The 16,791-nt window shown below is 43.0% G+C and overlaps 2 protein-coding genes across 15 annotated transcripts in view; one reads left to right on the forward strand and one right to left on the reverse strand.

Annotated features, from left to right (window-relative positions):
- Positions 1–16,743, forward strand: part of MTFR1L (mitochondrial fission regulator 1 like) — a 29,722-nt gene extending 12,979 nt beyond the window's left edge. For 10 of the 14 annotated variants that reach the window (XR_015137885.1, XR_015137880.1, XR_015137877.1 and 7 more), the window contains one exon: positions 1,035–2,580. Coding sequence is in view for 5 of the 14 variants with exons in the window: in XM_086328883.1 (XP_086185009.1) it covers positions 1,035–1,140 (106 nt within the window). In the remaining 9 variants the exon portion in view is untranslated. Of the gene's footprint in view, positions 1–1,034; positions 2,581–10,052; positions 11,755–14,747 lie in introns of those variants that run through there. The other 4 variants (XR_015137869.1, XR_015137873.1, XR_015137865.1 and 1 more) reach the window with 2 other exon arrangements.
- On the reverse strand, positions 1,096–15,352 carry AUNIP (aurora kinase A and ninein interacting protein). Its single transcript, XM_086328931.1, is given in 5 exon segments — positions 1,096–1,252; positions 1,255–1,266; positions 3,170–3,988; positions 5,461–5,602; positions 15,192–15,352. Coding segments are annotated over 5 exon segments (1,110 nt in total). The 5' UTR covers positions 15,276–15,352; the 3' UTR covers positions 1,096–1,199.
- Positions 16,744–16,791: the final 48 nt, after the last annotated feature.

The following is a 16,791-nucleotide window of genomic DNA, read 5'->3' on the forward strand; positions in this document are numbered from 1 at the left end:
TTGGTTTGGTTTTCGAGGTTTAATAATAATCTTAGCCCTTATATCTAGCATAATGACCAATAAAATGCCTTCATGAGGATTATATGTAAGTTCACTAGGATTTCAAGCAACTACTTTCTGGGAAGATACCTGAGGTTATCAGGTAATTTGAACCTACCCTAATCTGGAACTGGTTTTGCTCCCATGGGTCTTATAATGTGAACATTTAACTGTAAATTCTGGATTGCTTATAAGATAGAGCTAGAAGGTGGGATCAGAAGCTTAGCCACGACAGGCCAGTACCAACAGGTTAATGGTCCTTTGCCCACATTTTATAGCCATTGCAGGAAATAGTAAAACCATGTCTAATTAAAAGATGAGATCTGCAAGCTTGGTTTTAAACTCTGGACTCATTGCTTACTGACTAATGACTTTGGGCGTAGTCATAACATTGCTGTGCTTCAATCTCCTCATTGGTAAAAAAGGATTGTAATAGCTTCTACCTCATAAAGAGTGTTGTGAGGATTAAATAAGATTGTATTCCAACACACAAAACACTGCTCAGGACAGAATAAGTGCTAAATCAGTTCAGTCGCTCAGTCATGTCCGACTCTTTGCAACCACGTGGACTGCAGCATGCCAGGCCTCCCTGTCCATCACCAACTCCCAGAGTTTACCCAAACTCATGTCCATTGAGTCGCTGATGCCATCCAACCATCTCATCCTCTGCCCTCAATCTTCTCCTCCTGCCCTCAATCTTTCCCAGCATCAGGGTCTTTTCAAATGAGTCAGCTCTTCACATCAGGTGGCCAGAGTATTGGAGTTTCAGCTTCAGCATCAGTCCTTCCAATGAACACTCAGGACTGATCTCCTTTAGGATGGACTGGTTGGATCTCCTTGCAGTCCAAGGGACTCTCAAGAGTCTTCTCCAACACCACAGTTCAAAAGCTTCAATTCAGCACTCAGATTTCTTTATAGTCCAACTCTCACATCCATACATGACTACTGGAAAAACCAAAGTACTCAATAAACATAAGCTATTATTCTATTTCTAGGAGCCGGAGTTCACTGAAGGAGGAAGATCCTGCTGTTCTTATCTCTGAGGTCCTAAGGAGGAAGTTTGCTCTGAAGGAAGAAGATATCAGTAGAAAAGGGAACTGATATCACTCAGCTCTACAACTCAGTCTCACGCTCCTGGAATTCCTTCAGTGCTGCCTCCCTCACCGCAGATGTTTCTGCCTATCAGTTAGAAATCTGCAACAGTCTTGCCGAAAGCTAGAGCTTGGACTAAGAAGAGCTGCATTATATGTTTTCCATACTCAAACCTTAGAAGCTAAAGGACTGCTTTGAGCTGAGACACAGGTAATTATATGCGTTGGAATCTCTCAATTTAAAGGGTGAGATAGAACTTTCTGGTTTGTCCTTTCTCCTGTGTGAAAGTAGGTCCTAAATGAAAGACTGACTTCACTGCACTAGACCCCATAACTGGTCTCACCGAACACTTTGTGCCCAGCTGTCAATCACTCTCAGCCGCTTCCTTGCAGCAGAGCAGGGCTGAGGGGAGGGGGCTATAAATGTATGTGCACATTCACAGGGCAGGGAAAATCTTATGCTGCTCCATCATGAACTGACACCAATGCCCAGCAATCATTCTCTCCCCCTTCCCTGTCTTAACACTTACATGTAGAGGTTGGGCCACTGGACCAGCTGAGGCTTGGGATACTGCTGGGAGGCCTGGGGTGTTTTTTTTCTTAAATATATTTTGTAATACTGTACAACCAAATCTACCCTCCAAGGCCCTGATGCCTCATTGGTTCCACTGATTGAAAGCTCTTTCTCTTCCATGGACTTTAAGCCGAGCAGGAAAGAGAAATGAAGAGTGAATCTTCCAGGCCCTTGACAGCTCCTTTGCTTGGGGCCGAGGTTTGTACTTACTATACCATGCATGACTCAGATGCCCTCAGGTCCTTTTCACTACAGTATGTATGCTGTGTGTTTGGGTTGAAGTATTACCTGACATTAAAGGAAGGATCTGGAGAGATACTGCATTGGTTGTGTCCATCTCTTGAGTTGTGACCACCCAGTATCCCCTACAGGTATAGAATTCCTATTAATTTCAAGGTATATGAGCTTTTGTAAACAGGTTCCTGCCTTTATAGGAGGAAGCTTCTTACCTAGGGAGCTTCTTGTTCCCTTTAGAAACACTTAACTTCTTAAAGCCAGTCCATCCTATAACTTGCACGCTTGCCCCCTAGAGGCTTATTTTTAAGCCTCCTACGTACCACACCTGCAACATGGGAAACTGCTGCCCGGTGGATGATGTCTTCTTGAATACAACACAAATCAGATTGGATTTGTGTTCAGATCAGACCCATGGCAGTGACGGAACATTGCTTTTTCAAAAAAACGAAATTGGTAATGTTTTAGTTACCATCAGAGCCAGCTTTGTAAACAGTCATTTATTTGGATTCATAGTTTTCAAAGGGGGTTCTCTCCCGTTTAGATCATTATAAGTCAGCCCTTTTCAGGGAGATGTTTAAACATCTATAATCCTAAAGTACTGTAAAGTTACCACAAAAATAAAATAACAAAACTACCTAATCATTCTACTTCTCTGTCTATCCTCCCTGTCCCTATATGCCTGGTCTGGGAGAATTGCCTCATCACTCAAAAAAGTCAAGAATAATGGTGACAAGCTTAGGTTGAATGGGTAAAATTACAGCCAAAGATTAGAAAAACACATATCCATAAGAAGCAGCTTCCAAGTCAGAAGCATCTAAAAGGGCAAAGAGGTCCCTCTGTGCAGGCTGCGTAGTGGGCTCTAGTGGAGGGATGAGTACCTGCCCTGCCCCTTCCGTGCTCACCTTCCGTGCTTCCAAACTCACGCAGGGAATTCACCAGCCACCTCATCCTCAGAGCAAGACATGAAGCCAGTCACACTGTCTCAACAAGTGGTACCACCTGCTTTATTGACACAAAATGCTCAGTAACGACAGCCTCATCCCATGCTTCCCTCCCACCAAAGATCATTCTCCTGAAAGACCTTTCTAAAACGAAAATCTTACATTCCCCTCCTCAAACATACTCACCCCCTGAAGATGTTTTCTTATGTCATTTCTAGGTACTTTTAGAACCAAACACCCAAACCCTCACAAAGACATTTAGGCTTGGTGCCTGATAACTTGATTACCTTCAGAGTCCTGGGTAAAGAGCGAATCAGGCTGCAGATTGAACTGGGTGGTCCTGTCCTGGCACTGAGCCCAAAGGCTATTAGGGACCCGCCCATAGCCCTGATTTTGGTCGTTGGTTACATCTCGGAAAGGAGCTCTAGAGTTGTGGGCAATGACCCGCTGGCCCTGAGAATCCTCAGTGAAAAGCTGACTCCAGGAGTCCTTGTCATTCCTTTCACTGTCCCAGGAAAACCCAGGAATAGGGCAAGAGCTTTGTTTTACTGCTTTCATGTTTGCTCCGCGCCGGGAATCCTTGTATGTTTGAAGGACAGGGGCCTGCCTGCTTCTTTTGGCAGACACATTTTCCAAGTTAGTCTTATCCAAGAGCTGATGGCCCTTGTGCCCAGTTGTTTTACTGTGTCTCTCCACACTCTGATAATTATTTTTCTTAGATCCATGAAGCCATTCCCTTTCACAGGAAGAATCCTCTCCCTCTTTTTGGTCCAGCAAGCAAGAACTCTCCAGGTCGTGGGCGAAGGAGCAGGCCAGTGAGGCCTTACTCTCTCCAGCACAGACTGAGGTATCAGGCCGGAACAAACATGGCACAGTCAAGTATGGGGTTCCTATTCCATGCTGGCAAGAAGCCTTGAGAGACTGAGGAGAAAGTCTAGCTTCCTGGATGTCTGCAGGGGTTGAAGTGGCTAAACGGGGTGCCATGAAGTCAGCCCGCAAGCCCTGGGTCAGATGTTCCAACTGGGTTGCGTCTTCCTTAGACTCTTTGTTGGTCTGACTTTCTGTATGAGATGAAACACTCCTCTGGTCAGCACCATTTGTCTTTCCTAGTAAAACAGATGAACAAATATTATTCTGCAGGAAAACTCCACCTGAGTAGGATTCAGGTGGCTTTTTCTGTAATCAGTATCAGCCACCATACTACCTTTGACCTTCCTGCTTTCAATCTCTAGTCTAAAACACAGCTCTTATATTCCCCTTCTCAAAATATATGGGTGCTTGCTTTGACCTACCTAATAAACATGGCATATAATCAGACCACAGCCTACTCTTCACATTTTCGTGTTATGGGTTTGTTTAACACAATAGGGAAGATCAGTTTTGCTTTTGTTTTTTATTTAACATGTAGTTTCTTCTGAATAGTGATGCTGGCCAAATATTACTCCTGGATATTATCCTTTGAGAAACATGTTCAGTATATACCATTTTTGTAAAGTCTCAGAGATCACATTAACCAGCCAACTCAGAAATCTTCTGACAGAATGTAAGTCTCCTGCTCCCCAAATATTCATGGAAAATGGAATAAAGATACAATTATTTGCTAAGTCAATCAGTAGAAAGGACAATTAAAAAAACTATTAGTGTCCAGCCTGTATGTTTTATCAGGTGTGGAATGGATCCTGTCTGCCTTAAGGATAAATGTAACATGAAATTCCTACTCCCCCACAAATGAGGCCAAGATCTAATTATAAACAAAGCTGATAACTCTTCTTTCTTTCTCCAAGAAATATACTACAGAAATTATTTTTTAAAAGCGTTCTCAACTTTTTCTAAGATTTCAATACAGACTATATAGAATATACAAGAATTTCGAATTGGAAAGTGGTTTTGAAAAAATCTGCACTCGTTGCTTAAAGCAAAAGATCGTTTTAAGTTTTTGTTTCTGGTAGGGAGAAAGCATTTTGAAGGCTTAGGCAAAGCAGTCCTGGGAATGGCACCAAGAATTAGAACTCTTCCCAGCACCCTTCAACTGACAAGAATCCTGCTCTGTAAGCCCCAGCCTGCTCTGAGGCAGCTGGTCCCCAAAGAGGAACATGTGAACAAAGAATTGCCAAGGAATGATGAGACACAAGCCAACTTTATGCCAAGCTTTCTAAGAAAAAAACACCTTTGAACTTTGATTAATTTGAGAAGCTTCATATAGACATATCAATTATCAATTAATCTTATACAGACTATTAACTGTGGCCAATCCAAGACATATACCTTACTAATACATATACCTTACTAATGGCTCCCCACCCCCAACCCTCAAGTATACCTTTCCTCACTGCTCTGTCAAAGAATACCAATATTTAATTTTAGACTGTGATAAACAGAACCAGAAAAGCATGTTTGTAAAAGCACGTATATATTGCTTTCCAAAAGACGATGTTTTCTTGTGCTTTATAACTCGTCTAATAAGTCAGCCAAGTTTAACGCAAAGCACTGGTGACACCACTTCTCGTAAATGTTCCAGCTTGGAAGAATGCGTGCACTCCCTTTCGCACCCTGATTGCTTTCAGTGTGCTCACCATACCTTGCTGCGAGGTGAGGAAGGAAGCAATGCTGGTCTGCCGAGTGCCTGCAGATGGACAGCTTCTTTGAGTAAAAGAAATTTTAGCCTTTCTCTCTCCAGGAAGGAGTGTTAACATTTTGGTGCTTGACTTGATTAACTGTGTCTAAGGAAGGGGAGAAAAAGAATAATAGAAACGATTAATATCAAGATAGCTCAGACAGGAAAGACTCAATAAACAGCAGTTGCCCTCTTGGAACCACACTAGATCTTTTGGACTCCACATATACGCTTCTCTAGTTTTGGCTGTACCTCTCCTTCCACCGTTTTCTGCCATACTGATGGTGTCTGTTTTTCCTCAAGAATCATATATTCCAATTCTAGCCCATTCTTTGTGCTTCCCCGTGGAAATCAGCAGGCTGACTAAACAAACAGGATCTGTTGAAGGGATTCCACAGAAGATATTCTCTCCTTTATACTTAAAGATAATTTATGATTCTACAGCAGCAGCAATTGATTCATTTTCAATAGTTTTCAAATAGTCACATAGTGGTTTAACAGCATGGCTCCCAAGTCACACAGCTTCTGCTCAAATCAACACCAGTTTTGCCACAGCCTATTAACTGCATGACCCTCTAGAAGTTGTTCGATCTCTGTATCATTCTCATCTGTGAAATGGAGACAATAACAGTACCAAGCCCACAGGGCAGTTAGGAGGATTTGGTGAGTTGATTGATATAAAAAAGGCTTACACAATTCTCAGACAACAATAATAGTTGGCTGTTAATAAGAGGAGGAGCAAAGCAGCAGCACAAATCTCACTACACTTACACTCATCCCATGCTCCTTTATTTGTGATTTGGTTTTGTTTCCATTTGCTTGTTGTGGAATGCCCAAACAGTAGGGAAAGTAGGATTATATTCAATTTGGCTGTGAAAGTCAAAGAATGAGATTTGCCAATATCCATGTACCAGTTTCATGTACTTTTGAAGTGTAGCTTGAAGGATTTTGAGCATTATCTTGCTAGCATGCAAAACAAGCACATTTGAACAGTAGTTTGAACATTCTTTGTCATTGCCTTTGGGACTGGAATGAAAACTAACCTTTTCCAGTCCTGTGGCCACTGCTGAGTTTTCCAAGTTTGCTGGCATAATTGAGTGCAGCAGCTTAACAGCATCATCTTTTAGGATTTGAAATAGTTCAGCTGGAATTTCATCACCTCCACTAGTTTTGTTTGTAGTAATTCTTCCTAAGGCCCACTTGACAAGGAGACACTTGTTCCTTGGATGAAAAGCTATGACTAACCTAGACAGCATATTAAAAAGCAGAGACACCACTTTGCCAACAAAGGTCCATATAGTCAAAGCTATGGTTTTTCCAGTAGTCATGTATGGATGTAAGAGTTGGACCACAAAGAAGGCTGAGTGCCAAAGAAATGATGCTTTCAAACTGTGGTGCTGGAGAATACTCTTGAGAGTCCCTTGTACGGCAAGGAGATCAAACCAGTCAGTCCTAAAGGAAATCAACCCTGAATATTCATTGGAAGGATAGATGCTGAAGCTCCAATACTTTGGCCACCTGATGCAAAGAGCCGACTCATTGGAAAAGACCCTGGCTGGGAAAGATTAAGGCAGGAGGAGAAGGGGATGGCAGAGGATGAGATGGTTGGACATAAGTTGGATGGCAACACCAACTCAATAAACATGAGTTTCAGCAAACTCCAGGAGACAGTGAAGGACAGGAAAGCCTGGCCTGCTGCAGTCCATGGGGTCGCAAAGCCAGACACAACTTAGCAAATGAACAACAACAATGTACCAATTTGGAAGTAGGCCTGAAATTTGAGCCAAATTATTAATTCTAGCCCAAAGTTGACTTCATTTTAACATTTGGAAAATCCTGGGCATAAAATTCATAGACTTGTAGTATTAGTATGGAGTATTTCCTTCCACCATACAAAACTAGAAAACTGAATCAGATATAGAAACAGCTGATTTTGGATGATGGATAACAGGCAGTGCAGGACTGATCCCCAAAAGCAGGAAAAATAAGGTGAACCCTGGGTCGCCCTAGGTAGCACTTGTCAGACTGCATTGTATGTAGAGAGATACCCAGGCAGAGCACTGCCATCTTGATGAATTGAGCAGGCTGAGACTGGAATTTGGGGAAAGATGAGGTGGCTGGGATTTGCAGCACAGAGAAGCACATCCAGAAATCTACATAGAGAGCCCTTCAGTTCATTACTGAAAACAAACCCACCTGTGTGGTAGGCAAAACCCCATGAGGTCAGACAAAAAATGCCAGGAAGCACAAGATGAACAATTCTAGAGCTCACACAGGGCTGGGAGGGTTCTCACTAGCCAACGTAGAAACACTTTTTTTAAATTGGAGTATAACTGCTTTCCAGTGTTGTTAGTTTCTGCCGCACAACTAAGTGAGAAGTGAAGGTGGTAGTTGCTCAGTTGGGTCTGACTCTTCGTGACCCCATTTACCGTAGCCCACCAGGCTCCTTTGTCCATGGAATTCTCCAGACAAGAATACTGGAGTGGGTGGCCATTTCCTTCTCCAGGGAATCTGCCTAATCCAGGAACCAAACCCAGGTCTCCTGCACTGCAGGCAGATTCTTTACTGTTTGAGCCATAGAACTCCTCCCTCTTGGACCTCCTTCCCACCCACACCCCTATGCCCCCATCTAGGTCATCACAGCACCACGCTGATTTCCCTGTAGTATATAGAAGGTTCCCATCAGCTACCTGGTTTACACATGGTAGTGTATGTATGTCAATCCTAATCTCCCAGTTCATCCCACCTCACCTTATCCCTGTGTCCACACATCCATTCTGTACATCTGCATCGCTATTCCTGCCCTGGAAAAAAGTTCATCTGTGCCATTTTTCTAGATTCTACATATATATGTTAATATATGATACTTGGATTAAAGACCTAAATGTAAGACCGGACACTATAAAACTCTTAGAGGAAAACATAGGAAATATACTCTGACATAAACCACAGCAAGATCTTTTTCAACCCATCTCCTAGAGTAATGAAAACAAAAATAAACAAATGGAACCTAATTAAATTTAAAAGCTTTTGCACAGCAAAGGAAACCATAAATAAGATGAAAAGACAATTCTCAGAATGGGAGAAAACATTTGCAAACAAAGCAACAGACAAAAGACCAATCTCCAAAATACACAAACAGCTTATGGAGCTCAATATAAAAAAAAAAAACCCCAATCAAAAAATGGATGGAAGACCTAAAGACACATTTCTTCCTAGAAAGACCTTTTTAACATCAGGGACATTTAGCAGAATTAGAAGGATCACCCCTTAGCAATTCTAAACTGGCCCCAGAACAAAAACTATTCCAAACCTGTCCTGCTATTTTTTCAGTCACCAAGTCATGTCTGACTCTTAGCAACCCCATGGACTGCAGCACAGCAGGTTGCCTTGTCCCTCATCATCACCCAGAGTCTCCCCAAGTTCATGTTTGTTGAATCAACCAGTCCTAACAAAGCTTAAAAACAAGCTGACTGGGATTTCCCTGGTGGCTCAGTGGTAAAGAATCCACCTGCCAATGCAGGAGACATGGATTCGATTCTTGATTCAGGAAGATACCACATGCCAAGGAACAACTAAGCCCATGCGCCACAAGTACTGATTGAGCCTGTGCTCTAGAGCCCAGGAGCCGCAACTACTGTAGCCTGTGCACCCCAGAACCCTTGCTCCACAAGAGAAACCACAGCAAGGAGAAGCCCTCACACCGCAACTAGAGTAGCCTCCACTCTGCAACTAGAGGAAAAGTCAATGCATCAATGAAGACTCGCATAGCCAAAAATAAATATAAATGAATACTTTTTAGAAAAAAAAAGAGCAGTGTGATTAGCAAGTAACTACCTGCCAAAACAAATTTCAATATTCTTTAAAGACAACAAAATCCAGACCCCCAGCAATGTAGAACCATGGTCAAGTACCCAACAAAACATTGCTAGATATGTGAAATGCAGGAAAATAACCCATAATGGGGAGGTGGGGGTGGAGTGGGGGATCAGTTAATGGAAACAGACTCAGAAAAACCAGGGATGACTGGGAACTCCCTGGCAATTTAGTGGTTAGGACTTCACCCTTTCACTGCTGAGGACCTGGGTTCACTCCCTGGTCAGGGAACTAAGATCCAGGGAACTGCAAGCTGACCTGTTAGGCCCGTATGTATGTATGTGTGTGTGTGTGTGTGTGTGTGTGTGTGTGTGTACATATAAAGGATGACAGAATTAGCAAACTTTAAATATGCTCAAGCATTTACAGGAAAATGTGAAAATAATGAAAGAAATATAAGTTATGAAACATTCAGTAGATGGGCTTAATAGATTATAGAGACTACAGGAAAAAAAAACAGTGGGACCTGAAGTTATAACAATATAAACAATCCAAAACGAAGCAGAGTGAGAAACTGAAAAGAATAAATTCTTAATGGTCTGTGGAATATGGAGCACACATATAACAAGAATTCCAAAAAACAAGGTGAAAGACAGCAGAAAATATACTTAAAAATAATAGCCCTAATTTTTTCGAATTTGCTGAAAACTACAAAAAACTGTAATTGTCTTTTTTCAAAGATGGCCAATAAAAAGTACCCAAGTACTGCATTTTGGACCCAGATAACCACGATGGTGTGATCACTCACCTAGAGCCAGACATCCTGGAATGTGAAGTCAAGCGGGCCTTAGGAAGCCTCACTATGAACAAAGCTGTGGAAGTGAAGGAATTCCAGCTGAGCTATTTCAAATCCTAAAAGATGATGCTGTGAAAGTGCTGCACTCAATATGTCAGCAAATTTGGAAAACTCAGCAGTGGCCACAGGACTGGAAAAGGTCAGTTTTCATTCCAATCCCTAAGAAAGGCAATGCCAAAGAATGTTCAAACTACCACACACTTGTATTCATTTCACATGCTAGTAAAGTAATGCTCAAAATTCTCCAAGCTAGGCTTCAACAGTACGTGAACCAAGAACTTCCAGATGTTCAAGCTGGATTTAGAAAAGGGAGAGGAATCAAAGACCAAATTGCCAACAACTGTTGGATTATCGAAAAAGCAAGAGAGTTCCAGAAAAACATTTGCTTCATTGACTACGCTAAAGCCTTTTACTGTGCGGATCACAACAAACTGTGGAGAATTCTTCAAGAGATGGAAGTACCAGACTACCTTTCCTCCGTCCTGAGAAACCCGTATGCTGGTCAGGAAGCAACAGTTAGAACCAGACATGGAACAACGGACTTGTTCCAAATTGGGAAAGGAGTACGTCAAGGCTGTATACTGTCCCCCTGCTTATTTAACTTCTATGCAGAGTACATCATGCGAAATGCCAGGCTGGATGAAGCACAAGCTGGAATCAAGATTGCAGGGAGAAATATCCATAACCTCAGAGATTCAGATGACACCATCCTTATGGCAGAAAGTGAAGAACTAAAGAGCCTCTTGATGAAGGTGAAAGAGAAAAGTGAAAAAGTTGGCATAAAACTCAACATTAAAAAAATGAAGATCAAGGCATCCGGTCCCATCACTTTATGGCAAATAGATAGGGAAACAACAGAAACAGTGACAGATTTTATTTCCTTGGACTCCAAAATCACTGCAGATGGTGGCTGCAGCCATGAAATTAAAAGACACTTGCTCCTTGGAAGAAAAGCTATGACAGGAATGGGCAAATTCAGTTCAGATGACCATTATATCTACTACTGTGGAAAAGAATCCCTTAGAAGAAATGGAGTAGCCCCCATAGTCAACGAAAGAGTCCGAAATGCAGTACTTGGGTACAATCTCAAAAACGACAGTGTGATCTCTGTTCATTTCCAAGGCAAACCATTCAATATCACAGTAATCCAAGTCTATGGCCCAACCACTAATGCCGAAGAAGCTGAACGGTTCTATGAAGATCTACAAGACCTTCTAGAACTAACACCAAAAAAAGATGTTCTTTTCATAATCAGTTCAGTTGCTCAGTCGTATCCGACTCTACAACCCCATGAGGTGCAGCACACTAGGCTTCCCTGTCCATCACCAACTCCTGGAGCTTGCTCAAACTCATGTCCATTGAGTCAGTGATGCTATCCAACCATCTCATCCTCTGTCGTCCCCTTCTCCTCCTGCCTATGTAAATTCAATTTATTACTTTGCATATATAATCATTTATCTCAAAAACTAATATAACCTTGCCTTGACCTCTATAGGAGGAATAGTCCTCAGAGCTTTCTGAAAAACTGTCTCCCAGATTATAATCCTCAAGCTGGCCCAAATAAAATTTTCCCTTTCTTTCTTAAATTGACTATTAATTTTTCATTGACACTTGACATTAAAACTCATTCAGGCCTATTGGATAGCTAATCTAGGAAGAAGCAGGATTCTACATCCTGTAAAAGGGAATCTTTAGGACTTCGCTTTGGGCTGGAAATCTTAACATCAGAGGAACAGGAACTAGTGGAAGAACAAATGTTTACAAAAGTATCTTTAGGAATAATGGCGTCAGTGACTACAGTCGTAAGGCCCAGGCCTCCAGAAATCAGAGGAAAGGGCCTAGAGGTCCTGGAGAGAGGACTCCTGCCACGCACCAGATCAACAGACAAATGTTTTCATCATAACATCATCAAAGGAAAAGGTGTGACTTGGAGTGTCAGAGTTACAGACATAGAAATAAATATTGATTCTCCTCTTCCCTGAGGGGTAATCCCTTTTTCTCTCTTAGCTCCCTTCTGCTTCTCTTTCTAAATTAAACTGGTACACAGATTTCCCATCCATCTCACATCAATCAAGAATGTATTTATTCTAAAAGTATAAAAGGCTCATTCCTAACTCCAGAAGTAAAAAACACCCATTGCATATTTTGGTCATTTTTGATAAATACGTTTATTTCCCTACCACCCATTAATTAGCCGTTTCCCCTATATGTGGGGGAAAAGGTCACCATTCTATCTATAATATGATAAAACTCCTATTTTTGGAGCATACTCATTCACATACTAGAGAAGAACAAAAAAGTTGACAAGGAAGCAAGATGACTTTACTAATTCAACAAAAATGCTGCTGCTGCTGCTGCTGCTGAGTCGCTTCAGTTGTGTCCGACTCTGTGCGACCCCGGAGACGGCAGCCCACCAGGCTCCCACGTCCCTGGGATTCTCCAAGCAAGAACACTGGAGTGGGTTGCCATTGCCTTCTCCAATGCATGAAAGTGAAAAGTCAAAGTGAAGTCTCTCAGTCGTGTCCGACTCTTAGCGACCCCATGGACTGCAGCCTACCAGGCTCGACAAACATAGTCAACAAAAAATATAAGGCTGACACAGACTCTCTCTGGAGAACTCCTGTGCTACAGGAAATATGTTTCAGATTTCTGAAGTGATATATATTTTAACCACTGGATAGAAGAAAGAGACTTTTGTATTTACTAAACAAGGTTACATGTTTCATGTTCTTAATTTTAAAAATATACACTCTTTAACGAGTTATCTCATTTCTAGAAATTGATCCTGCAGATGATTTATTTGCATATGTACAAAAGGATGTGTGTATAAAACTCTTCATTTCATAAGTGTTTTTAATAGCAAAAGATTAGAGACAGCTTCTGGAGAAGGCAATGACACCCCACTCCAGTACTCTTGCCTGGAAAATCCCATGGACGAAGGAGCCTGGTGGGCTGCAGTCCATGGGGTCGCTAAGAGTCGGACACGACTGAGCGACTTCACTCTCAGTTTTCACTTTCCTGCATTGGAGAAGGAAATGGCAACCCACCCCAGTGTTCTTGCCTGGAGAATCCCAGGGACGGGGGAGCCTTGTGGGCTGATGTCTCTGGGGTCACAGAGTCGGACATGACTGAAGTGACTTAGCAGCAGTAGCAGAGACAGCTTCTTATCAAGAAAAGACTGGTAAACATAAATACTATATATACTTGCGGGCTTCCCTATGACTCAGAGGGTAAAGAATCTGCCTGCAATGAGGGAGACCTGGGTTTGATCCCTGGGTTGGGAAGATTCCCTGAAGGAGAGCATGGCAATCCACTCTAGTATTCTTGCCTGGAGAATCCTTATGGACAGAGAAGCCTGGCGGGCTACATTCCATGGGGTCACAAAGAGTCGGACGTGACTGACCAACTAAACACAGCACATATATACTTGCGATGGCTGAATCGTGTACTCCAAAATTCTTATGTTGAGGCTCTAATACCGACATGACATTATTTGGCCACCTATGCTCTCCACACTCTTTAGATCTCATCTACTCCTGTTTGCCTCACTCTGCTTCAGCAACACTAGCCTTCTTGTGGCCTCAGGTCAAGTACACACATATATCTCTGTCTCTCTCTACACACACACATACACACCAAGAAAAGACCACTTGAGGATACAAGAATAAGGCAACTGTTTTCAAGCCAGGAAGTCCTCACCAGAATCCAACCATACTGGCACCCTGATCTCAGACTTCCAGCCTCCAGAACAATGAAAAAATTAATTCTGTTGGTTTAAGCCACCCAGTCTATGGTATTCTGTTATGGTAGCCCAGCTGACTAAGACATTATTATTGCTTATAATGGATACTATTTCATAACAGAATGCTATGTAGTCCTTAAAATGAATGAAGCAGCTTTCTGTGAGCTATATGAAATAATCCTTAAGATACAGTGAGTGAAATAAGCAAGCTGCAGAACAACATATATGATGCTACTATTTAAAAGAATAGTTATGCATTTGCTTGTAGATGCACAGACTATCTCTGGAAGGATACCCAAGAAAGCTGTGGCCTCTGAGACAGGGAAAGGTTATAAATGTTAGATATTTCACTGCATATGTTAAACATATTACTACATACATTACATATATTACTACTACATAGAACTGTACCAAACAAAATAACTCGTTGGAAATATTCAGCACAATGTCCGGCTTAAAATGCTCAATAAACAGTAAATATTATTATCTCATACTTTTGTTTCTTTGTAATGACTAACAGAATCTTGCATATGTGCCAAACCTGTGTTTGATTTCCAATTCTCCTAGTTGGTTGAACCTGGCTTAATTAACCTCCCCTCCCCTCCAGTGTTCTTGCCTGGAGAATCCCAGGGACGGGGGAGCCTGGTGGGCTGCCGTCTCTGGGGTCGCACAGAGTCGGACACGACTGAAGCGACTTAGCGGCGGCGGCAGTCTCCTTACTCTCATAAAGATGATGATACAAATAATACATATTAAATACTTAATACAGTATGTGACATCAGTGGATGCTCACTATTTTTCTGTTTTTCCTTTCTTCTATTTTTTTCCCCCCTGAAGTTACCAGTTCTGGGCAGCGGACCCTCCCGGCGAGAACTTCCCTTTGCATACGCACCCACCCCTCCGCGTACTTGAGCCTCTGCTACCTTCTCGCAGGGATTCTACATTAAGGAGTCTGTCTGCTCCATTTCGCTCCTCAAGCAGATTTTCTCTCCAAACTCTCTCTCACCTCGAAACCTCGCTGTCCCAGCCTCTTCACATGCCGCCCCACACAGCCTGCCTGTCAGCCTTCCTACCCCATTTTCTTCTCTCCACCCTTCCCAAATCCCATTCTTCAGCCTTTTTCAGACTCCGGCCCCTCTCTCCCCTCAACTGCTAAATATGTTCGTTGTCGCCCCCCGACTCTATCTCCATCATCTCCAGGTTCACCCAAACGCTTCTCTTCACACGCCTTTGGGCCCCTAGGCCCTCCTGAACCACCCTCTCTCCCCTGCAACGACCCACCTGCGTTTTCCGCCTCTTCAGCGCCGCAGCGTCCAGCCACACGCCGCAGGCCTCCTCCTCCTTCTCCGGGCCTCTGCGCCTCATAGCCGCTGAGAAGACCAAGCCAACGGGACACCCGCTGGAAGCTCGAACCACCTCACGCAACCGCCATCAGAGACTCTGCAGACGTTCGGATCTCCCGCCACGATGGGGGCGGAGCTACGCCGCGACCTCCCCGGCGCAGGCACCGCCCTCAGCGTCAGCTCCGCCCCGGACCAAGCCCCGCCCCCTTTCCCCAGCTCTGCGGTCTTACGCCTTAACCAGGACAATTGTGAGGCGAGGAGCGGATTACCAAGGCCAAGTTCATTCTGGCTTTCTGATCCAAAAGTTGTATTCCGGAACTGTGTTGTGTGAACGCGTTCGCGACGCTGCACAAGGAATATGCATTTTCTTTTTCTTGAGTTAGTTGCACTCTCTTACTCATAACCATCAGAGCTTTTCCTTGTCTCATCGCTGAGTTCTTATGCATACTTAGTCACTTCAGTCGTATCTGACTCTTTGCGACCCTATGGACCGTACCCAACCAGGCTCCTCTGTCCATGGAATTCTCCAGACAAGAATACTGGAGTGGGTTGCCATTTCCTCCTCTAGGGGATCTTCCTGACCCAGGGATCGAACCTGTGTCTCTTATGGCCTACCTGCATTGGCAGGTGAGTTTACCACTAGCGCCACCTGGGAAGCCAAGGAACATCTAGGAAGCCTAGGAAAACCTAGGAACACCTCAAAAAGAGGAGAGGAGGTTCTGGTCTGCCAACTCCATAGCTGGGGTCCTCAGCACTACCTTAAACGGATTACGTTTGTAATTCAAAACAAAAAACTAAGTGTAACTAGGAAACCTCATGGGAAAGGATTTAGAAAACGTTAAGTAGAATGAAAACTAAAACTCTGGAGTCAAGAACTAGCTTTCAGTACTCACTGTGTGGCCTTGAATTTTAAAGAGGATCAAGCAAGGTTTGTGAAAGTACTTTGCAAATTCTGAAAGCCCCTCAGAAATGCACCTGGACTTCCCAGTTGGTGCAGTTGGTAAAGAACCTGCCTGCCAATGCAGGAGACACAAGAGATGGGGGTTCAATCCCTGGGTCAGGAAGATCCCCTGGAGAAAGAAATGGCAACCCAGTCCAGTATTCTTGCCTGGAAATCCAATGGACAGAGGAGCCTGGTGGGGTACAGTCCATGGGGTCACAAAGAGTAGGACACGACTGAGCAGCACGTGCACACACACACACACACGTGCCTAGCATTGTTCTAAGTCCTCAGAAATATAAAAATGCTCGCACACATAACCACAATCTCCACAGATAAAATATATGCACGACAGGATATTTTAGCAGTGGAGTGATATTCCTTATTCATTCAAGATTTTTTTATTTTCTTACCTGTACTTCCTAATTTTCCTTCACTGTACATATATTGCCATTTATTGCTTATGTACTGGGGAAAAGGCAATACATAAAGATCTTCCTTGATTAAAAGACTAAGAAATGAAATATTTGTCAAATTATATATTTTAAACATATTCTTTTAACGTCTAATATTTATTTAGTAATAAAACTACCTCACC

The sequence above is a fragment of the Bos grunniens genome, chromosome 2 (genome assembly GCF_055505025.1).
Source record: "Bos grunniens cultivar Pamir isolate PY7600 chromosome 2, Bosgru_T2T1.0, whole genome shotgun sequence".
Classification (NCBI taxonomy): domain Eukaryota; kingdom Metazoa; phylum Chordata; class Mammalia; order Artiodactyla; family Bovidae; genus Bos; species Bos grunniens.